This window comes from Balaenoptera acutorostrata, unplaced genomic scaffold, assembly GCF_949987535.1.
Source record: "Balaenoptera acutorostrata unplaced genomic scaffold, mBalAcu1.1 scaffold_126, whole genome shotgun sequence".
Taxonomy (NCBI): domain Eukaryota; kingdom Metazoa; phylum Chordata; class Mammalia; order Artiodactyla; family Balaenopteridae; genus Balaenoptera; species Balaenoptera acutorostrata.
The window spans coordinates 257,923-282,939 of NW_026645629.1; the positions used below are offsets into that span (position 1 = coordinate 257,923).

The following is a 25,017-nucleotide window of genomic DNA, read 5'->3' on the forward strand; positions in this document are numbered from 1 at the left end:
AACTAAGCTCTGTAGACATGAGGAAAGACTCCCAAGCGTGACAAGCACTATTTGTTCAGAGCTGGCGCTACAGATTGATGGACACAGACACTGCCTCTCACGTTACACTGACTCATGCACACTCAGAAGTGCTTTCTGGTGGCAAAAAAGAAGGTTGCGATGTGAGGAAGCTGGAGGCGGCAGACAGGAAGAGGGGCAGCCCACATGACTGCCTCGGGCAACATATTTGGTTTTCCTACTTTCGGTTCTGAATGCAAAGGATGAAAAATGAGGAAGTTGTCAGTCACTGAGTAAGCACTGACCCTTGGGATCTTTTGCTGCACAGATTTGGGTCTGGCTTTCCAGGTTGCTTGCTGCAGGGGGTGGGACAGGACCTCGTGATTAGAGGGAGGAGTTCCCTGACTCCCAGGCGTATATAGAAAATTCTGTATTCTGGAAATCCTCTAACATCTTCAAATACTCTGTGGATAAAGAAACTTTAGTCAGTGTTTTTAAACTTAACTGCAAACAATGGTAATAATTACACTAGTGTTGAGTAACAAAAACAATGATAATTTTCATTACCAAAGTCTCAGGATTTCTTATTTCATTAATGCCTACATTGTAGTGAGTCTTAAAATGAAATAAAAACATAAAAAATCATTAACCCAATGCATATTTTTCGCGTCCCCAATATCGCTGCCAAGCCATCTGGTCGACCTTGCCGCAGGAGCCACCAGGTGAAGCTCCACTGGTGCAAAGCTCAGCGGGACGAATCCGGGGCATGCAATGGCGCAGGCGTACAGCTGCCGCCCTAACTCCTGGGGTCGACCCAGACCGCCATCCGTCGCGTTGCTTGGTCCGGGGTTTCCCCCCGCGGGTCCAGAGACCGTTCCCAGGATCCAGAGAGAGAGCTTATTCCCTGGGGGAGCCTCAGACAACCGCTCCCAACCAGGATTGCGCCCGGGCTCGGGGGCTCTTCCCGAACACCAGCGGACGGCCCAGGCCGAGCCACGTTTACCGAACGTTTGCTAGGGGTTCCGACCACTGAGACCCAGGTGGGAAGGCCGCCGTGCCTGGAGCGTCCTCCCCACTTGCCCGAGACACTCCGTGTCGTTTCCCGCGGTGAGGGGACCTGCGTGTGCTCTCGACACACAAGAGCTGCGCCGAGGCGAACAGGAGACTGGACGACGGGCCCTGCCAGTGTAGACGCAGCCTGAACTGGAGGGAAATCCCATCTATGAAACCCAGTGACCGCTTCGTGTGGAACCTGGAGAAACGAAAGTGGCCGCCGGGGAGCAGCCGCACTGCCGCGACGGCAGCTGGACGGACCCGGACCCCCAAGGCGGCGAGGACGCACTGCCGGACGGCCTGTGGGTCGGGGGGTCATTGTCCCGTGGGAAGGAGGAAGGGGAGGGCCGCCGTCGCCCTCCCAGTGCCTACTCGTTTCGCCATCCGGCCCGGGCCCCACTCTGACGAGAGACGTAAAGAATTGGTGAACAAGTTCGTCATCCAGAGGGGAGGCCGGGAAAGGTCAGGCGACGTCCGAGTACATCCGTGTCGTTCCCCACCTCCCGGTGACTCGGAAAAATTGAGAAAGTACGACCACCAGGACGTGGAGGACGACGTTGGGCACGGACACCGTGTCCTATCACCACGCTCAGTCTTGCGGGCGGAGGGGCACAAGGACATGCTGGTAGACCCGGCAAAACCATCACAACCACAGCCCCGAAGCGCAAGGCCGACCTCACACCACACGAATCTGCTCGGCCAATCTCCGGCTACAGCAGGAAGCGCCCAAGCCTCAGCGCCACCGGGACAGTCGCCGCCAGGATCCGCCTCCCGGAACTCTGCCTCGCGCCTGGCGGCCGAGTCACAGCCCTCGCCAAAGTCGCCGAAGCTCCGGAGGGAAGGGACGATCTCAAAGCAGTCGCTGTGTAGCGCCCGGCAACCTCTAGAACGTACCCGGGACGACCCCCGATCGCCGGTGGGCGAGGGTGCAGCACGGGCCGCCCAAGCACCCGAGCTCGTCCGGGGGCGTCCGCCTCGGAGCTAGCTCCCGGCTCGGTAAGACGCGGCGAGACCCCGGCAGCAGAGAGAAAGGGGGAGGAAGCTGGGAAGATGTCGTCGCGAGGCTACAGCAAAGGATCCACTAGCACACCGGCGGGTCCCTGATCCCGTGGCGGACTTAGGGGTTTTGCGGGGACTCGGGTTGTGCGGAGTGAAAAACTGAAACCATGAGAATACTCAGTAAAAACATGTATGAATAATTTTTATTTGTGATTTCATAGTGGAGTCCTTGTGAAGCATTTCTTTAAAAAGTCCAGAAGCCATCAAAGAAATGAATGGTAAACTTGACCACAAATTGATCTTTACATATTCCACAAGCAAAGTCAAATAACAAACGGCTGTGTGGGGAACATTTCTGCAAATTACATGTGTAATAAGAATATTGATATCAGCACTACTTAATATAAAAACAGAGTATTTCAAAAACATAGCCATTAAGTGGAATTAGGTAAATAAATTCTAGTTAATGCATCCCCACAATGCATTATTATCAATTTGTATTTGGGTTACTGATATTTTTTTTAAATGAAGAAGATCTATAAGTACTGACTTAGATGTTGATAATGAACTCTTCAATGAAAATAGCCATCTGTAGAAATTCCAGGGATGTTAAAAAAAAAAGCCAGCACCAACAACAGGATATGCATTTATCTTTTAAAGAATGTGAGTTGGAAAGGCTAAGGTATTAGAATAGCTAAAGCAATTCTGAAAAACAAGAATCAACTCTTCCCTATAGCCTGGTGTCTGGAGCCAGAAAGATGAGTGTTTTCAGAAACAAAGATGGGCTGCACCTCTTGCTTTTCTGCCCCTTCCTACTACAGCTTCCAGGCAGGAGCAGGCATCCCAGCCCCTAAATGTCTCTGCTCCACCCAGGCCCAGATGCAACTGGGGACATTGTGTAAACTTACCTCTGCAGACCTGGGCTCCTCAGCCTGTTCCCTCATCCTGGGAGCCCCTAGACATTCACTCAGGCGCCCCAATCATCCCCACCAGGGGCTGCTGGCTCGATTCTGCATGGTTTCAGCCCTTCACTCCATGAGCCTTGAGTTGCTTTCCCAAGGGAAAGACTTCCCCTTACACAGCAGATGCGAACCAAGGGGACACCTGAACTTCTGCACCTGGACCCATCATACACACTTTGTCCTCACATCTGGTGATGAACACCTGATGAGAGTGGAGATGATACAGGCAGCACCTCCTGACCCAAAGTTTAGTATAAAACTTGTCCAGTCATGCAGAGGGGTGGACATTGCCTCAAGGCTCTCTGATTTTTTAATGACAGTATTCCTGAACAAATAATAAATAACATATAATAATATATAGCTTTTATTTATTGGGTTTTGTTATGTGAGAAGCACTTACCTATTAGATCATGTAATCACTCAACTCTCTCAAGAGGTTATGAAACTTATTCACACTTGAAAATTGTGAAGTTCAAAATGGGAAATAATTTGCCCACAATCAAAGCTGATTAGTGGCAGAATATGGATATTTCTTTCCGTGTGTTGTCTGTAGATTTAATAAAAATTGGTGGAACACAGGGTTTATTTATTAATTCCCAAGTACAAATATTATAATTGCTAACCCGGGACTCAGAACTTACATTCTGTCATAGAATGTGCTGGTTATTTCATACCACTTACGTGATATTCCTTAATTATGAAAGCTATTGTGTATTCAGAGTGTGCACATCTCTGTGATGCATTTGAAAGACATATGCCAAGTCAGCCCAGAGAAATATTCGACTTGACCTCAAAAAGGGTTTGAGCTTTTGATACACACAGCTGCCTTTCCCCAGTGCAGTCACCCTCAACCATCACCTCTAGATACTCTTGGGGATGGAGAAGCGTGAACCAGAAAGTCCAGCATGTTTTTACGAATTAGCCACCTTCAAGTTTTGTCTATAAACTTCATCGAAAGAGGGAGGCCCTGTCACAATCAACTCAGAGGAACCTGCACAGGGATGTGACGCTGGAGAACAACAGTCATCAGTTCTCTGTGGGTGACACTGTCAGCATTTATTTATTTAATAAAATATCATCCAGAGCATCTTCCCCAGAGTTCACTCCTCTCCCCACCCTGACACATATACACTCATACAGCACTTTCTAAAACCTGTACGAAATGATCTTGTTCATTTGTTTACTTCATCTTTGTCATGTCAGAAGATAGCAGACTTTGGGAGAACTGTAGTGTCTTTCTTGCGGCTCCATATCTAACACTCAAACCAGTGCTGGGCACTCACTGCATGGAGGCCTTAAATGGATAAATAAATGCATTAAATATTTTCCAAAAAGCATTCTGCTGTGCAAACTCTGGTGGAGTTTAACCCTACAAAGTTACACAGAACAGGTATTGTCCCTTTAAATTACAAGTCATAGGGTTGGCATTGAGTTATACTATTGGATTTTTTTTTAATAAAGTTTAATCCATTATAGAACAATTCATTCACACTGGTCAGAGGAAAGAGGGGGAAAAAAGGATTCTGCAGTCTGTCAAAGTCCTGGGACCTAAGCATCAACAGACAGTTCCTTAACATCTGAAGCAAAGGTCAGCGTCCTTCTGCTCTGGGGAAGGGCCGGTGGTGCCTCCAGTGGTCAGGACGCCCTTCCCCGTGCTGCTCTTTACTGTTCGGCTTGCTCCTCCTCCTGACGTGAACCTGAAGACCACACGCAGATCCCAAAGCAGGACTCCAAATCCATATACATTTTTCCACAAATGGTTTTTGCCTCTACAAGTAGATGTGATTTCCCAGCTGTAGCAGGAGAAGAGGTGTGGAGGAAGAAAGAGGATTCCCAGAGTTCCAGCTCAAGTTGGGCTCCAGGATCTTGGGATTCTATGTAGAGAGGGGCCTGGTCAGTGAGAGAACAGGACCTGTAATGTCAACTGCAGATTTCCTTGAGGAAGAAGTCTTATGACATCTTGTAAGGCCAATGCAAAAATATCGCTCCAATAGTGTCCTAATTCTTTGAGCATATTAATCTCTATTCATCGAACTTTATGTACTTCCTTGGCTTCTGAGAAAGTGCTCTTTCTGTTACTATTATTCATGTAGCAACATTTGTTTGTCCCTCCCTTTTGTTGATTTACTGTGTCTTAATGTCCCCGACATCCCACCTTCATTTTATTTTTCAGTCATTTTACTCTTAAAAATAGCATACATCATCAGGGTTCTATATCATGTATCTAATTGTTGCTATATTCCTCCATTTCACATCTTTTCTCTGTGTTAAAGCCAATACTTGACACATACTTACATTAGCCTTGTGAGCATTTGCAAAATTCTTTGTCCCCTAAGTCACTGTTGCTATTTCTTTTCTCTTTTTTTCACACATGGAAGGTGACCTTAAAAAGCATGAAATGGTATCCACATAACAAGCGTTCAAGAAGGACCCATTTATCTGCAGGTCAATGGTATGTTTCTTGGGGATGAACTCAGTCGTCACATTAGAGACCTGGTAATGGGATAAATTTGGAGTTCATGAGAATCTTCTGATGAAAAAAAGCATGAGCATAAATTCTGTCCCAGTAAAAAATTTTGAATACTTTAAATTTTGGAATAACATTTCCCTGAAGACAAACTGGAACTGCAGTTTCAATAAAAGGACAATTGCCTCAATGTACCTCATGTATATAATGTGTGAAAAATAAAGAAGACTTAAAATTTAATCAGAAAGTTATGCAGGTGAGAGGCTACAAAAGAGAAAATCAGTGTGAATTCAGCAAAGTAACACTGCATGTGAATAGAACAAACATGGGGCGTTTTTTTTTTTTTTTAAAGTCCACCAGTGAGAGAGCAGACTAGAGTCAGCACGTAGAAAAATGAGTACATGGACGTGCATGGGCATCTGTAACAGCCTCTCCTTTCCTTGCACATAGCAGACTTCACTCTGGAGGAGAGTCCATCGAATGTAATGCATGTGAGGAGATTTCACATGCAACAACGTGAACTCCACATGTATTAACTCAAACAGGAGAGAATCCTTATAAATGCTATAAATGTGAGAAAGAATTCAACTAGAGCCCTCACCTTTATATACACCAAAACTTCACACAGGAGAAAAATCCTATACTTGTCACGAATCTGGAAGAGCCTTTGGCCAATATTCCTTTTTTAAGTATCAATAACATAAGGTGAATTATACTGTAGAGAAACCATAGAGATCCCACCAATGTGGGAAAGCTTCAGTCAATGCTCTAAACTTAGATGGCATGAGAGAACTCACGCTGGAGGGATCCCTACAAATGTTATGAAAGTGGGAAATAGCTCAGCTGGAGCTTTGCCTTTATACACATGAAAAATCACACTGAAGGGAAACGTAAAAACGTAGTGAATGGGGAGACCCTTCATCAGAGGCCAACTTTCATTCACATATATGAGCTCAAATAGCAGAGAAGTCCTATGTGTGGCATAACCATGGAAGAGCTTTCAGTTGAAAATTTGTTACTTCAAAGTCGTGGACTCATTCACACTGGAGAGGAAACCTTGTGAGTGTCATCTATGTGGGAAAACATAAGACAAAACCATGACCTTAGACATCATGTGAGAAGTCACATTGGGAAGAAGCCCTATAAATGTAATAAATGTGGAAGAACCCTTAGATGTTGCTCTCACATTTGTATGCACCAGAGAACTCAGGAAGAGACACCCTATATCTGCAATCAATGAGGTAGAGCCTTCAGCTAGAATTTCTCTTTCTTAAACCACCAGGACACTCAAATGAAGAGAAACCCTAGACCTGTACTCATGGTGGAAGAGTCCTCAGTTGGAGCTCCAGCCTCAGCACACACAGAGAACTCAGAGTCATCATTAATTCAATTAATCCTGTTACTTAAATTGTTTTTTTTTTAATCAGTCATCAGTTTTATACACATCAGTGTATACATGTCAATCCCAATCACCCAATTCAGCACACCACCATCCCCACCCTACCGTGGTTTTCCCCCCTTGGTGTCCATACGTTTGTTCTCTACATCTGTGTCTCAACTTCTGCCCTGCACACGTGTTCATCTGTACCATTTTTCTAGGTTCCACATCCATGCATTAATATACGATATTTGTTTTTCTCTTTCTGACTTACTTCACTCTGTATGACAGTCTCTAGATCCATCCACGTCTCAACAAATGACTCAATTTCGTTCCTTTTTATGGCTGAGTAATATTCCATTGTATATATGTACCACATCTTCTGTATCCATTCATCTGTCGATGGGCATGTAGGTTGCTTCTATGACCTGGCTATTGTAAATGGTGCTGCAATGAACATTGGGGTGCATGTGTCTTTTTGAATTATGGTTTTCTCTGGGTATATGCCCAGTAGTGGGATTGCTGGATCATATGGTAATTCTAGTTTTAGTTTTTCAAGGAACCTCCATATTGTTCTCCATAGTGGCTGTATCAATTTCCATTCCCACCAACAGTGCAAGAGGGTTCCCTTTTTTCCACACCCTCTCCAGCATTTGTTGTTTGTAGATTTTCTGATGATGCCATTCTAACTGGTGTGAGGTGATACCTCATTGTAGTTTTGATTTGCATTTCTCTAATAATTAGGGACGTTGAGCATCTTTTCATGTGCTTCTTGGCCATTTGTATGTCTTCTTTGGAGAAATGTCTATTTAGGTCTTCTGCCCATTTTTGGATTGGGTTGTTTGTTTCTTTAATATTGAGCTGAAAGAGCTGTTTATATATTTTGGAGATTAATCCTTTGTCCGTTGATTCATTTGCAAATATTTTCTCCCATTCTGAGGGTTGTCTTTTCCTCTCGTTTATGGTTTCCTTTGCTCTGCAAAAGCTTTGAAGTTTCATTAGGTCCCATTTGTTTATTTTTGTTTTTATTTCCATTACTCTAGGAGTTGGATCAAAAAGATCTTGCTGTGATTTATGTCAAAGAGTGTTCTTCCTATGTTTTCCTCTAAGAGTTTTATAGTGTCCGGTCTTACATTTAGGTCTCAAATCCATTTTGAGTTTATTTTTGTGTATGGTGTTAGGGAGTATTCTAATTTCATTCTTTTACATGTAGCTGTCCAGTTTTCCCAGCACCACTTATTGAAGAGACTGTCTTTTCTCCATTGTATATCTTTGTCTCCTTTGTCATAGATTAGTTGACCATAGGTGCTTGGTTTTATCTCTGGGTTTTCTATCTTGTTCCATTGATCTATGTTTCTGTTTTTGTACCAGTACCATATTGTCTTGATTACTGTAGCTTTGTAGTATAGTCTGAAGTCAGGGAGTCTGATTCCTCCAGCTCCGTTTTTTTCCCTCAAGACTGCTTTGGCTATTCGGGGTCTTTTGTGTCTCCATACAAATTTTAAGATAATTTGTTCTAGTTCCGTAAAAAATGCCATTGGTAATTTGATAGGAATTGCATTGAATCTGTAGATTGTTTTGGGTAGTATAGTCATTTTCACAATATTGATTCTTGCAATCCAAGAACATGGTATATCTCTCCATCTGTTGCTGTCATCTTTAATTTCTTTCATCAGTGTCTTATAGTTTTCTGCATACAGGTCTTTTGTCTCCCTAGGTAGGTTTATTCCTAGGTATTTTATTATTTTTGTTGCAATGGTAAATGGGAGTGTTTCCATAATTTCTCTTTCAGATTTTTCATCATTAGTGTATAGAAATGTAAGAGATTTCTGTGCATTAATTTTGTATCCTGCAACTTTACCAAATTCATTGATTAGCTCTAGTAGTTTTCTGGTGGAATTTTTAGGATTCTCTATGTATAGTATCATGTCATCTGCAAAGAGCGACAGTTTTACTTCTTCTTTTCCAATTTGTATTCCTTTTATTTCTTTTTCTTCTCTGATTACCATGGCTAGGACTTCCAAAACTATGTTGAATAATAGTGGTGAGAGTGGACATCCTTGTCTCATTCCTGATCTTAGAGGAAATGCTTTCAGTTTTTCACCATTGAGAATGATATTTGCTGTGAGTTTGTCATATATGGCCTTTATTATGTTGAGGTAGGTTCCCTCTATGCCTACTTTCTCGAGAGTTTTTATCATAAATGGTGCTGAATTTTGTCAAAAGCTTTTTCTGCATCTATTGAGATGATCATATGGTTTTTATTCTTCAATTTGTTAATATGGTGTATCACATTGATTGATTTGCATATATTGAAGAATCCTTGCATCCTTGGGATAAATCCCACTTGATCGTGGTGTATGATACTTTTAATGTGTTGTTGGATTCTGTTTGCTAGTATTTTGTTGAGGATTTTTGCATCTATATTCATCAGTGATATTGGTCTGTAATTTTCTTTTTTTGTAGTATCTTTGTCTGGTTTTGGTATCTGGGTGATGGTGGCCTCATAGAATGAGTTTGGGAGTGTTCCTTCCTCTGTAATTTTTTGGAAGAGTTTGAGAAGGATGATTGTTAGCCCTTCTCTAAATGTTTGATAGAATTCACCTGTGAAGCCATCTGGTCCTGGACTTTTGTTTGTTGGAAGATTTTTAATCACAGTTTCAATTTCATTACTTGTGATTGGTCTGTTCATATTCTCTCTTTCTTCCTGGTTCAGTCTTGGAAGGTTACACCTTTCTAAGAATTTGTCCATTTCTTCCAGGTTGTCCATTTTATTTGCATAGAGTTGCTTGTAGTAGTGTCTTAGGATGCTTTGTATTTCTGCAGTGTCTGTTGTAACTTCTCCTTTTTCATTTCTAATTTTATTGATTTAAGTCCTCTCCCTCTTTTTCTTGATGAGTCTAGCTAATAGCTTATCAATTTTGTTTATCTTCTAAAAGAACCAGCTTTTAGTTTTATTGAAAGTTGCTATTGTTGTCTTTGTTTCTATTTCATTTATTTCCACTCTGATCTTTATGATTTATTTCCTTCTGCTAACTTTGGGTTTTGTTTGTTCTTCTTTCTCTAGTTCCTTTAGGTGTAAGGTTAGATTGTTTACTTGAGATTTTTCTTGTTTCTTTAGGCAGGCTTGTATAGCTATAAACTTCCCTCTTAGAACTGCTTTTGCTGCATCCCATAGGTTTTGGATCATCGTGTTTTCATTGTCATTTGTCTCTAGGTATTTTTTGATTTCCTCTTTGATTTCTTCAGTGATCTCTTGGTTATTTAGTAGCGTATTGTTTAGCCTCCATCTGTTTGTGCTCTTCACGTTTTTTTCCCTGTAATTGATTTCTAATCTCATAGCGTTGTGGTCAGAAAAGATGCTTGATATGATTTCAATTTTCTTAAATTTACTGAGGCTTGATTTGTGACCCAAGATGTGATCTATCCTGGAGAATGTTCTGTGTGCACTTGAGAAGAAAGTGTAATCTGTTGTTGTTGGATGGAATGTCCTATAAATATCAATTAAATCTATCTGGTCTATTGTGTCATTTAAAGCTTTTGTTTCCTTATTTATTTTCATTTTGGATGATCTGTCCATTGGTGTAAGTGAGGTGTTAAAGTCCCCCACTATTATTGTGTTACTGTCGATTTCTTCTTTTATAGCTATTAGCAGTTGCCTTATGTATTGAGGTGCTCGTATATTGGGTGCATATATATTTATAATTGTTATATCTTCTTCTTGGATTAATCCCTTGATCATTATGTAGTGTCCTTCCTTGTCTCTTGTAACATTCTTTATTTTAAAGTCTATTTTATCTGATATGAGTATAGCTACTCCAGCTTTCTTTTGATTTCCATTTGCATGGAATATCTTTTTCCATCCCCTCACTTTCAGTCTGTATGTGTCCCTAGGTCTAAAGTGGGTCTCTTGTAGACAGCATATATATGGGTCTTGTTTTTGTATCCATTCAGCAGGCCTGTGTCTTTTGGTTGGAGCATTTAATCCATTCACGTTTAAGGTAATTATCGATATGTATGTTCCTATGACCATTTTCTTAATTGTTTTGGGTTTGTTTTTGTAGGTCCTTTTCTTCTCTTGTGTTTCCCACTTAGAGAAGTTCCTTTAGCATTTGTTGTAGAGCTGGTTTGGTGGTGCTGAATTCTCTTAGCTTTTGCTTGTCTGTAAAGCTTTTGATTTCTCCATCAAATCTAAATGAGATCCTTGCCGGGTAGAGTAATCTTGGTTGTAGGTTCTTCCCTTTCATCACTTTAAGTATATCATGCCACTCCCTTCTGGCTTGTAGAGTTTCTGCTGAGAAATCAGCTGTTAACCTTATGGGAGTTCCCTTGTATGCTATTTGTCATTTTTCCCTTGCTGCTTTCAATAATTTTTCTTTCTCTTTAATTTTTGCCAATTTGATTACTATGTGTCTCGGCATGCTTCTCCTTGGGTTTATCCTGTATGGGACTCTCTGCGCTTCCTGGACTTGGGTGGCTATTTCCTTTCCCATGTTAAGGAAGTTTTCGACTATAATCCCTTCAAATATTTCTCTGGTCCTTTCTCTCTCTCTTCTCCTTCTGGGACCACTATAATGCGAATGTTGTTGTGTTTAATGTTGTCCCAGAGGTCTCTTAGGCTGTCTTCATTTCTTTTCATTCTTTTTTCTTTAGTCTGTTCCGCAGCAGTGAATTCCACCATTCTGTCTTCCAGGTCACTTATCCGTTCTTCTGCCTCAGTTATTCTGCTATTGATTCCTTCTAGTGTAGTTTTCATTTCAGTTATTGTATTGTTCATCTCTGTTTGTTTGTTCTTTAATTCTTCTAGGTCTTTGTTAAACATTTCTTGCATCTTCTCGATCTTTGCCTCCATTCTTATTCCAAGGTCCTGTATCATCTTCACCATCATTATTCTGAATTCTTTTTCTGGAAGGTTGCCTATCTCCACTTCATTTAGTTGTTTTTCTGGGGTTTTATCTTGTTCCTTCATCTGGTATATAGCCCTCTGCCTTTTCATCTTGTCTGTCTTTCTGTGAATGTGGTTTTTGTTCCACAGGCTGCAGGATTATAGTTTTTCTTGCTTCTGCTGTCTGCCCTCTGGTGGTTGAGGCTATCTAAGAGGCTTGATGGGAGGCTCTGATGGTGGGTAGAGCTGACTGTTGCTGTGGTGGTCAGAGCTCAGTAAAACCTTAATCCACTTGACTGTTGATGGGTGGGGCTGGGTTCCCTCCCTGTTGGTTGTTTTGCCTGAGGCAACACAACCCTGGAGCCTACCTGGGCTCTTTGGTGGGGCTAATGACAGACTCTGGGAGGGCTCACACCAAGGAGTACTTCCCAGAACTTCTGCTGCCAGTGTCCTTGTCCCCATGATGAAACAGAGCCACCCACCCCCCCACCCCACAGAAGACCTTCCAACACTTGCAGGTAAGTCTGGCTCAGTCTCCTGCACAGTCACTGCTCCTTCCCTTGGGTTCCGATGCACACAGTATTTTGTGTGCACCCTCCAAGAGTGGGGTCTCTGTTTCCCCCAGTCCTGTCGAAGTCCTGCAATCAGTTCCCACTAGGCTTCAAAGTCTGATTCTCTATGAATTCCTCCTCCCATTGTCAGACCTCCAGGTTGGGAAGCCTGACGTGGGACTCAGAACCTTCACTCCAGTGGGTGGACTTCTGTGGTATAAGTGTTCACCAGTCTATGAGTCACCCACCCAGCAGTTATGGGATTTGAGTTTACTCTGATTGCGCCCCTCCTACCATCTCATTGTGGCTTCTCCTTTGTCTTTGGATGTGAGGTATCTTTTTGGTGAGTTCCAGTGTCTTCCTGTCGATGATTGTCCAACAGCTAGTTGTGATTCTGGTGTTCTCAATAGATCAGCTCAAGAAGAACTTCAGTTTTGTCTTACAGAAGGTGGGCAGATATCTCTTCAAGTCCTTTGGGGGTCAGAGAAGGCTGGTTTTGATGTAAGATGGTAGGAGAGAATGCCCGCGGAGAAAGACTCAGGCCTGCCTCCACTTTTGAACATACATCCCACGACGAAGCACGTTGCTCAGATATGTCTCTGCAGAACACTAATTACCTCACCTTTCCCTACTTCCAGTCACCTTTCTCCAGGCCTAAGGCCACCCAGCTTCTTTATCCCACAAATATCTAAAGCCTCTGGACTTCAAGGAGGGGGATCTAAGACTTGTTCTCCCATTGCCTCTCTTGGCTGCTTTGTGAACAAACCCTTTCGTTGCTGCAAACCTCAGTGTCTCAGGGTTTGGTTTGCTGTGCATCAGATGCACAAACTTTGTTTGGTAAAGGAACAACAGTGTTCTTGTGATTTTGATCAAAACACCTTTAATCTGTGAGTGGATTGGAGAGAGGTAGCTCTTAACTTCCCTTTTGGATTAGGCTGTGCCACTGATGTTGATTTACATTGAGGAAGTCTGAAATTCTGTATATGAAGAGGTATAGTGGCTAGTTGAATTAGAATCTCTCCATATTACATTTTTTAAAATCCAAAAGTGAAGCATATACCCTTCCAGAGTCTATGCACAAACAGTGCACTCCCCTGCTCGACACCCATGTAAGAGTCAGCCCCAGAGCCCCCAGCACATCTGAGTGTCAGGTAGAGACCGGAAGGAAAGGAAGCCATTGTGCTGGGTCCTGGTGGTGGTTATTGACAGACACCATCAGAGGGATTCCCACTCTGAAGTTGTAGGCTTCCATGAGTGGGAAATAGTGAGAAGAGGTCTCATATGTGATGGTCAGAGAATTAGCCATGAGAGAGTGAGAAAAAGTGACATTTGCAGGTCTGAGCATTAACTGTGAAAGCACCAAAAGGAAAGCGTTTGGAAAGGGCCATGGGGCAGGGGACAGTCTCAGAGACAGCAATGGTGTAGAAACAGGAGGTCCCTCTGAAGGAGGTGATCTTTGGAGGCTTCCGGTAAAACACAGTATGCTGAGAAGAGATGAGGCTTGTGGAAACCAGTATAGTAAAAGGGAATCAGAAGACATATCAGGAAGAAAAAGGATCTGTACTCCGTAGCTGCACGTAACCATGGCAGCCATAGAGGGCGATCTCTAAATAACAATTGAAGTCACCACCCACATGCCTCTCACCACCTCCTCACTTATAAACGCCAAGATATGAGGGTGGGTGAGGCTGGGTTTAAAGTCAGGGGAGCAGCAGTGACATATCAGGCATCCAAGTGGCTAATACAGGCTTCTGAAAGAGCCCAAACTATCTGGTTTCTTTCCTGGATCTGTACATAAATGATACTTCTGGTAGAGTTGGCCTTGAACTTGTCTTTCACATGTCCACTCACCCATCCATAAACTACAGTTCACACTATCTCTCAGGCCAGCAATGACAGTTAAAGTGGAACCTATTCACAAAGTCCTCAGAAGTTCATGGAGTGGGAACAAAAAGACCCACGTGGTCATCCACTCTCATGATTCCATTCCTGCTCCTCCCGTTGCTGTTACCTGGGTCCCACACTAGCCGGACCACCTGCCTTAACGTGCACATGTGGGATGGAGGTCCCTTTCAGTTCATGGACGCTAGATATTTAATGATGGTTATAACAGGTATTCCAAATGTCATCTCAGGCACTGGCCTAGTTTGATTTCTTTTTTCAGAAAGTGGAGCATGGGCCAAGTGTACGTACCCCACTTATCCCTGATTTTTCCTCAATCTCCATATTTCCTTTTAACATAAAATGAAATCTAAAGAAAGAAGTTAAGATAGAGTACAGTACAGTGAAGCGACACCAAAGTACAGTGTCACAGGATGTACGTATTTGCACTTGGATGAGTGTCACCACTGTCCTCTCTCAGCCAAAGACAGGCAACGGGGGCTCTACCTTCAATAAGCTGATGCCTCCTGAGTGTCAAGTGTCCCCTCGCCTGTTTGCAGGGACATTGCAGGTGTTGTGCCGGGTTAATAAGGGATTGTCCACACAAGGCGATCCCCAACGGCTCAGCAACATCTCAAGCACAATCCTGGACCCCACATGACTCATATCTGGGGCTCCATCTCAGGCCCAATAACCCAGACGCCCCGGTTTAGATTAAAGACTAAACATAAAAATTGTTCCCATGACATCCTTCCCGAGTAAACTTGTGAGCCCATCCAGCTGCATTCTGTCCCTTAGGTGACCCTCTCCCGATCCCAAAGAGTGTGGAATACAATCATTTCTTCACCCCCCGGCGGCCCCCAGTTTTCTTCGTTTCCCAGAAGGGTCTGCTTCTTCCCAGCACAGACCAGCCCTCTCCCGTGTCTCCGTAAGAGAGCTCAGGCCTCAGCAATCAGTCCAGGCAGAACATCCCTCCAGCGGAAGCACCTCAGGTGACCTGACAGGCCCAGAACACGAGCAGGTGCCGCTAATGTGGGGAGAAACCCGTGGGCTCCCTCCCCGGGTACACCTCCTGCCAAGCCTCGCTCCCCCGAGAGTCATTATCCTGAATCCTAACGTCTGTGCACAGCAGCTGCCTGGAAGGGAAGAGGTGCCCAGAGGGGAGCAGAGCCCCATCCTGTCCCAGCAGCTCTCGGTTCTCGCTGTCACTTCCCACCGCCAGCCATGGGCTCTCGTTCCAGCCTTCATATGGATCCCAGGCCCTCCTTCAGAGAATCCTTCTGCTGAGTCCCCAGCCGCAATTGGGCCTCACCTGCCACAGCTGGACTTCCCGTACACTCAGAAAACAGGTTCAGTTCTTTTAAAAAATTTGAGTTCAAAAAAATTGGGAATGACATTTTATTCCTTTTTCCCCCCTTCTTCCTCTATCTTGTGTCTGACTTTGCAAACCATTGGAATGTTTACAACACTCCAGGTCACTGAAAAGGGAGAATTTTCAGTTAGTTTTCAAAGAGGATGAGGGAAGGGATGGTGAGGGCTTCTGCTGGATGGTCCATGAGACACGAGCACAGCAGTTACCCAGGACCACCGGAAACCTCAAAGACCAGGACAGCCAATGTGCCCCTGAGCAGTGTTGGCCCGTGCTCACTCATTGGCAGCAGAGGGTCTACGTGTCTCAGTAGGGTTTCCTGATGCCCACACCCTGCTGATGAGGGATGATTTCTCTCCACGATGGTTCTCATCCCCCATCAGTAAACCCACCCAGGTCCCCTCATCCCTGAAGCCATAAACCCTCCAAGATCAGCCCTCTGTCCAACTGTGTCTCCTCTCTCAGCCAGAGTGAAAGTTGTCTCCTCTCCTGAGACAGGGTGGTCTGTGTCATTCTCTTCCTCTTTCCTCCTATTGCTGGGCAGGTTATCACTGTGCTGGTCTCTATCAGAGTGTCCTCATTCTTATTTTCTAGGACCTTGTCTTCATTCAGTGAATTTCACCTCTTCCAAATGAAAGGGATTGCTTTTCAAAACAACTGTTTCCAGTCTGGACTTAAATAGCTTATTTTGAAAATATAAAAGCAGAATATCCGACTGTTCTTCCTATTTGAAATCTTGTGATAACAAACTAATTCTCTTTGAGGCAGCATAGATGCCTCTTACTAACTAGAGAAAGGGTCATATTGAAGAAAATAATAAAAAGAAAAATAGAGAAAATTATTTCATGATATCTCCCTATGTCTGTTTACAATCTAATGTATAAAAAAATCAAAGGACTCCCCACAAAGGGTAATCTCCAAATGCAGCATTTTACTTTGGGAGAATAGGATCAAACACTCTAGAAAGTTTCCAGTATGCATCTTTTTGTAAATCATGCATTAAGCCAAAAATGCAGGTAAACATGGTAATTCAGAAATGAGTAATAACTAAAGCTTGCTCAGATACTGTCAGCCAGGTGGACTTTTTGGATCGTGTGATGTTTGACTCACTTCCTACAATCCTAAGTGTTATGGAGCTAGACACTATCAACCTTCCATTTTTCATGGATGTAATACTGAAACCATGCCCCTTTCTGGGTTAACAGAAAGTACTGACTAACAGAAATCCTTCAGCTTGCGTTACAGAGCAACAGATAAGGGCATAGTGTGTTGAAAACCTGCCTCTGCTGATTGAACTCACTTTAGTTATTTTTCCCTGTCTTTCTTTAATTCCATACACTCCAAGCTTCACGTCATCTAGGGAATATATAACAAAACACTTTATCCACCCCTCTAGATAACGCCCCCGACTATGGGTCACCATAGTAACAGGGAAGTTTAAGTTGTTTTCCAGTAACTTCGAGTTGGTTCTTGTTCAGTTCAATCCAAATTAGACTGGTTGGGACCCACCACCTCTAAAACTGGGTCTGCCCAGGGGTCTGATGTGTGACCATTTGATGTCAGAAGGCCCAAACCTCCAATCTCAGAACATGCTGAGTGCCTCCATTTATGAACATGCGTCTCATAGAAGCCTGTGATGCAGATACACCTGGGAAGAACACTGATGACCTCACCTTTCCCCACCGCCAATCCTCTTTCCTCATGCCTAAGGTCGCCCTGCTTCTTTATACTGTATATGACCTCGGGCCCTCACTTTCGGGTAGGTGGATCTGACATTTGTTCTCCTATCTCCTCACTTGCCTGCTTCATGAATAAACCGTTCTCTGTTGCAAAGTTGGCGTCTCCGAGTTTGGCTTGCTGTGCATTAGGCAAGTGAACCTGGTTCGGCAACAATATCTGTTTTTAAATTTCAGATTTATTGAGGTAGAATTGACATAAAATTGTAAGATATTCAAACTGTACCTCACGTTGATCTAAAATATGTATAAATGTGAAAAGATGCCCCCCGCCTAGTGAATTAACACATCCGTCTCCTCACATATTTATCATTGTGTGTGTGTCAGAGAACATTTAGGTTTCACCCTCTTAGCAAATTTCAGTTACAAAAACAGCGTTATCAACCATAGTCACCATGGGTTACATTAGATCCTCAGACCTTATCCATCTTATAGTTGAATGCTTGTTCCCTTTTACCAACCCCTCCCTCTTTACCCCAACCTGGAAACTACCATTCTTTTCTCTATTTCTATGAGTTTGGCTTCTCGTGGTTGTAATATCTGAGGGATGTAAGCAAATACAAAGTTGCTTTCTCAAGGTCATCACTCCAATTGTGCGTTATCTTCCATATTATGTAAAAACACTCTCAACCAACAATGGATCAGGTCATGTCCTGAGAGGACTTGCAGGGTGGAAAGCATTATTTTGGGAATTGATGATGGGATTAATCAGTTTCACAATTTAGAGCAACCTACATTGACATCACACAAAAATGGATTTATTTATTGTTAGAAGGTTGAAGTTAAACCAAACCCATAGAACTAGTGTATAAAACTAGTCACCAAGGGAAATTAAATATTTCCAAGGACAGATGGGATATACTTTTGCAGGATAACATGGGTTTCTTTCGAGCCTGTGTTCAAAAAACTAGCCTCCAGCCATGACCCTACTGGTATAAACAGCCAAAGCAGCCCATCACCATGGTAATAAACATTCCAATTACGGCAACTATGGCTGAAAGGAAGCTCTGGTGACAAGATTTATTTTTAAAGTATAGAACTACACAGAACAATGATGCCACAGCTGCGGTTTTATTTCCCCGTGTTTGCTTTTAGTTATGCGGCTAAGATTTAATGAGAAAACTTGTATAGAATCAATCTTTAATAAATCAGGCAGGCTTGTTTAATTTTCTTCTCTCTTGATCATTAGAACAAGACCAAAGTGAAAATCCTGCACACGGTAAAGTATATGGAACACTTAGTAATCAATTCATCACAGAAAAAAACACTTTAAACCAGGAAGCAGGAATGTGCAAGATCCACAATAGTAAGCAGTTTTAGCCAAAGATGGCTTTGTTTGAGACTACCAAGGATTCACCATCAGTAAGTGGATGAGCTTTTTATTCTGATCTCTCCGGTGAGAATATGATTCCTCCTCCAAATGTCTGGCTGTTGTGCCAGAGGTGGCGTCAACCTAAGCATGTCACTCACGCTGCTGAATGGGTGGAGATCACCAATTTCAGAGAGCTTATGGATGGAAGCAGGGGCACTGCACTGCAATGAGAAGACAGAGAGAGAGTATGTGTATCAGTGATGTGACTTATAGGTCAACTAGGAGCAGATTTTTGATCTCCCAGAAATGGAAGCTTGAACCATCCAATTAGGAATCTCCTGATCAAGACTAGTTAGGTCATCTGCCCGCAATGCCCCTCCCATCCCCTAAAGGAAAGGAACCTTGCAATTAGCAACCAGCCTGCTGCCTAGTGTAACTTTCTTTTTCTTTTTCTTTTTTAAATTTATTTATTTATTCATATTTATTTTTGGCTGTGTTGGGTCTTCGTTTCTGTGCAAGGGCCTTCTCCAGTTGCGGCAAGTGGGGGCCACTCTTCATCGCGGTGCGGGGGCCTCTCACTCTCCTGGCCTCTCCTGTTACAGGGCACAGGCTCCAGATGCGCAGGCTCAGTAGCAGTGGCTCAGGGGCCTAGTTGCTCCGCGGCATGTGGGATCTTCCCAGACCAGGGCTCGAACCCGTGTCCCCTGCATTGGGAAGCAGATTCTCAACCACTGCGCCACCACGGAAGCCCTAGTGTAACTTTCTTGTCTCTGCTCCCTTCCACATGTAAAACCTCTTGCTTCTTTTGCTCTTGGAGCTCCTTTCTGTCTGCTAGACGGGATGGTGCCAGATTCAAGAATCACTGAATAAATCCAATAGGATGCTTAACATTTACTCAGTTGAATTTGTTTTTTAACACTTTGAAAAATTTTCACCAGATTTGCCAAGATATAGAGCATCAAGTTACCTAAGTATCAATATGTGTAAGAAAAGATCTGTAAAATAGCTTCATGTTAAGGGTAAATTGATTCGCTGAGGCACTTTTTCATCAATGAAGGGTCAGCACAGGTCCTGGGAAGAAACGGAGTATGAACTTTGGCCTCGTGGGGAATGATGACAAAGACACAGGAAGCAGACAAAAAAGCAATCCTGTGTTGACCGCAAATTCCCAGAACAAAGTCCTACTTGAAACAAAGAGGCTTTTATTTGGGGTTTGTTAGGACTGCAACCCAGAAGACACACATCCAAGAAGCACTTGAACTGTTTTCCCGCAGACTACAACATGGGGAAAGTGTATAAAGCCAAAAACCTACAAGGTTACATAAATTGTTTGTCAAGAAGTAGGATTGAAGTTGGCAAGAAGTAAGAGGCTTGTTATCAAGCATTGGTTTGGGTTTAAAATAAATACACAGTTTTGAAGGAGGGTGATTTTGAAATTCCAGGGTTGCAACTGGCAGCTGCTGGCAGACATTGTTTGGAAAATGGCTAGTGGTGTCCTTGAGTTTGATACAGCTCCAAAAATTCAAGTTCTCAGTGATGCAGGGACGTATGTAGAAACACATCGACAATGGCCACTCGACTCTATATGGATGCCTGAAGCATAGTTACTCCATTTTGATTTTTAAATGGTCTTAGATATGTCATCAACCACAAATGAGCTCTGAAACCTCCCTGTTTACAAGACAGCTAGCACCCATCTGTGTTCATCTTGGTCAGGTGTTCCCCTGGTGGATGACTGCCATTTCACTCTGGCCACAACTGGAGACAAAACTCAACACTGGAGAGATACCAACACTGACAACATGTGAAAGAGGGAAGGAGAGGGGAACTAGGCAGGACCGAGAGCGCAGGCCAAGATGCAGAAGAATGAAGACCCAGTGAAGCTAATTGTTGTAGGTATTCATCCCTTGAGGTAAAGAAAATCCACCTCTGTACCCAGTCCAGTCATCAGGATGCCCTTTGTAATGTGTCTCTAATTTCACACTGGAAATGTAATATACATAAGATGACACTGTATGCCTATCATGTCCCAGACACTGTGGAATTTTACACGCAATTTCTTATTTAATCATCAAGACAATATTATCATGTCCATTTTACACATAAGGGCACTGAGGCTTGAAGGGAGGGGGTTGTGAGGGACATGCCCTGAGTCACAGCTCCCACGAGGCAGAGCTGAGAGGCACCTCAGGTCTGTCTGTAATTCTAAGCTGAGTTACCAGGTGGAGCACGAGGTCAGTCAAAGCTCAGGTCTTTATACAAAAAAAAAAAAAAAAAAAAAAGTAAAAGCAATTATTTATGTGAGATTTTTGAAGCAATGGCATTAGTTGAGGATTTCATTAACCAGGCGTGTAGTATTACTAAGTTATACGCTGTCCTGCTGCACACGTGCTTTCCCCTCCGTGACTGTCAGGCGGCAGGTGAGCTGAGGCTGCGGCGTCCCCTGCGGGACCCTGGCCTGACCTCTGCTGTCCGAGGGCCCCTCTCCAGTCCTCTCCACTTCTCGCCTCTTCTGCTGTGACTCCTTCCACCCCCTCCCCAGGTGTTCTGTACTCCGCCCCTTCTGCCTGTCGCTTCTCTTACTTCACTCGCTTTCCTCTTGCGGTGCTGTGGCTGCATTTCGTTCCCACTTGTGACGCAGTTTTCACATTTTCTCTCCATCTGCGCTGAAGGCTCTGCTTCTGCTGGGGTCTGCTCTGCTCTCGGGGTCCTTCGCCTCTAGGGAACCTCACTCCATTCTCATCCTCAGGGCGTGTTGTGTGTGACTTCCCTGGTCACAAGAACTTTTGTCCCCTCTGTCCACACTGACAATATGGCCATGTTGACCAGGTCACTCTTCATCACCGTGGCCTTGAGGTCAGGGCTGGACACATAAATCACCGCCTCAGGGATGTTCAGTGTCAGGAAGAACTTATCTGCTTCCTGATGTAGGCCGAGGAACAGCAGTGGCTGTGACATGTAGGACGTCCCCATGAGGCAAGGGAACAGGCAGAGTCAAGGTGGAATGACAGGAGGCTGTCTGTGAGGGGAAGGTGACAGGGTGGCCGGGCCAGCCCTCTGTCCAGGGACAGGCTGACACCCTTGTTGACTGAAGCAAATGCAAATGAACCAGCGGCCCGAGTTCGAACCCCCAGCAGATAATGGCTTCAGATCTTTGTCTCCTGTAGCAGGTGGGCGCCTGTGAGTCTGGGACAGCCAACGGGGGACACAGGAGAGCCGAGCCAGGCAGGAGGTCACAGCCCACGGAGCCTGCAGCCACCAGTACCCCCTGGGGAAGCAGAGACAGACAGAGGGCTGCTAGTCACCAATTCTCACTAAGGGAACACGGCAGGAGGCTGATGCCTGAGACTCATTCCCGAGACCCTTCGTCATGGTAAAAATCAGAAGTAGCCATTTCTAGAGTCTGTTTAGCAGCAGCTCTAATCCTACTACACCGGGTTCCTACCAGGACAAGTTGAGGCCAGAAGAAATTGTTGCCATCACCCCTTTGCAGTCATTTGTTCATTGTTCAATATTTACTGAGGACTGACCGTTCCTGTCACTAAGAATACCAAACCAAACCAAACTAACCAACAAGCAAACACCCCTCACCCCCAAATCTTCTCTGTAGGAAACTCATCCTTTCATGGTGTGATAGAAAGTAAAAGAACATCACATCACAATGCAGTGGAGGTCGCTTGCTTTGGGTAGGAGTCACAAGGACATTACAGTTTTTTCCTGAAAAACAAGAAGGTTCCCCATCAGGTAGGGGATGGGGCTAACCTGAAGGGCAGAGATTGTGAAAATGAACCAGGATCCTGGCGTCCTCTCCTCCTCATGCCCACACACACGCTCTGACCACACCAGCGGCCGCACCATCTTAGAAATCTCTGAGCACCCTCTGGCCCAGAGAGTTTTCCATCTTCTTCTGTGGCTTGATGAAACTTGCTACTACTCCAGCAATAAATCGCTCTTTCCTTCTCTGTCTTCATGGCCCTTACTCAAATGCCCCCTCCTTAGAGAAAGGTTCCACACCACCCATGGAAAATATCAGCCCCGGTCTCTCTGTCCCCTTGTCCTGTTCTACCTTTTCTTGTAGCTCCTACAGTCTCCGCAGATGGGATCTTAATCCCAAGTGTGGGCTGTGGGTGAAGGGAGATGGGAAGAGTGAGTGGGGTGCTATCTTCTCCCCACAGGCTTTGCTGCAGGACGAGCTACTTTCCTTCAGAAACAATGCAGACATATCAACTCCAGGTAAATTGAAATTCAAAGTGAAAGGCAAAACGCAAAATCTTTAGACACCTACATAAGGAATGTTCTTATGATATCAGGAAAACGAAGAACTTCTTAAAAGTTCACACAAAGCGGAAAACATTAAAGAAGAAGATTGATAAATACTATTATGTTATGATTAAGAACTGCTCATTAAAAAGCAACATAAAAAGAAGGAAGACCTGAATTAAGTGATAGGTGCAATCATTATAAACAACTTTCAAATATCGACAATAAATGATGTCAAAAAGACATCAACAGGCATTTCATGGAAGGTAAAATACGGAAGCCCAGTGAAGATTTTCAGAGTTGGTCACTCTCATTGGTCATAAAATATATGCAAATTAAAATCACAGTCAAACAAGTTTCCACATTCTACAGTTGGGCAAATGTTTAAAAATGGCAATAAAAACATTGGCTCACATGCGGCATAAGAGGAACTGTCATTCTAGTTTAATAGGAATATCAGCTGTGATTATATTGTACAGCTAGTTGAGTACATTCCTGAGGTCTTATCAATTGTTACCAAGACACAGAGCAGACACATGTGAACCAGTTCCATAATAGTAATGTTAAGAAATATTCAAATATTCATTGCAAGTAGATAGGATAGGTTTTGGTATATTTAAAATATAGACTACTAAATAGCAAAAATAAATCACCTGCATGCAGCAACATGGATAAATCTCAGAAAACAATACTGGAAACAAAAGAAAAATTACATCTCAAACAGATAATGATTATGTGATTTTACTTATATAAAGGACCAAAAGAGGAAAAGCCAAAGTGTTGTCTAGCAATTCATATGCATGTGGGACTCTCTAATGAAAGCCAGGGAATGTCAGAGAATTGAGAGGCACAGAAGAATTAGAATGTTCTATTTCTGAAGGTGGATGGGGAGAATATGAGTATTTTTTACTATACACTTATATTACCTATGCAGTTTCTTTACATATTTCTCAATAAATAATGTATCACATGACAAAATAAATTACAAGTGGCATTTATATATAAAATTTGATATAGTACACTTCAAGAAGAAAATAAAAATATTCCTATGATCTTGAGGCAAGGAAGACCTTTATAAACTGTTATGAACTGCCTTGTGTCCCCCAAATTCATAGGTTGAAGCTCTAACCCCCAGTATGTCAGAATGTGCATGGACTTGCAGATGGGCATTTAAAGAGGTCAACCAATTAAAATGAGGCTGTTAGGGTGACCCTAATCCAATCAGACTTCATCCCTGTAAGAAGAGGAAATTCTTCCCAACTAAGGACACAGGGCTGTGTGCAGAGCGGGAAGACAATGTGAGGACACACTGCGGAGGCCGCCATCTGCAAAGCCAGGGAAGAGGCCTCAGGAGAAACCACACCGCATGACATTTTGACCTTGGACTTCCAGCCTCCAGAACTGTGAGGAAATAAATTTCTGTTGTTTGTGTCCCCGCCCCCAGCCGGCTGTGGTATCTGATATGGCAGCTGCACGAAAATGATACATAAGCATTATCCTGAATGTCAAACTACATAGAAAAACCTTAAAGGGTTTTACTACACAACATTGTTAAATTCTTATAGGTCAAGAAATAAGAGGAGAACTACAAAGTCAAAATGTTATTTATAACATGATTCACGGAAGTCTGATATTCCTAATAAATAATTCCTACAAATATATAATAGTATAAACATTGTAGCAGAAAAATTGGCAAGATACATAAGTGGGAAAATTCAAATGAAGAAATACAGATGGTTACTAGAAAACAGGAAAGGAAATCAGCCTATTTGTATAAATTTAGACTGAAATAATATTTTCCTTTCTATGAAGAGAAAAGAATCTTTTTACATAATATCTTACCTGCTAACAAAGACTCTAGCTTTCATGCATGAAGATCTGCATGTTCTTCAATTTTTTTCTTCTTGCCCATTTTCCGGTAAATGCAAATCAAAAGCCTTTAAAATGGTTTCTGTTTGACCTAGAAATTTCTGTTGTCATTTCTGGGAAAATATACCAAACAAATAATTAAGTATAATATTTTAACTATCAGAATGCTTACTCAAAAATGAGAAATAATCTTAAATGCTCAACAATAAGAATTTGGTGAAACAAAACTACTACCTTCAATATCAGGCAAATATTTAAAATGGAAAGGAAATAAAACAAGAGAGATCCTCTCTTACAG

At 43.2% G+C, this 25,017-nt stretch overlaps 1 protein-coding gene across 2 annotated transcripts in view; it reads left to right on the forward strand.

Annotated features, from left to right (window-relative positions):
* The first annotated feature begins 577 nt into the window (after positions 1-577).
* The window catches only part of LOC130706664 (uncharacterized), a 135,416-nt gene continuing 110,976 nt past the window's right edge, over positions 578-25,017 (forward strand). For both annotated transcript variants that reach the window (XR_009006831.1, XM_057539336.1), the window contains exon 1: positions 578-2,046. Coding sequence is in view for 1 of the 2 variants with exons in the window: in XM_057539336.1 (XP_057395319.1) it covers positions 1,220-2,035 (816 nt within the window). In the remaining variant the exon portion in view is untranslated. The remainder of the gene's footprint in view (positions 2,047-25,017) is intronic.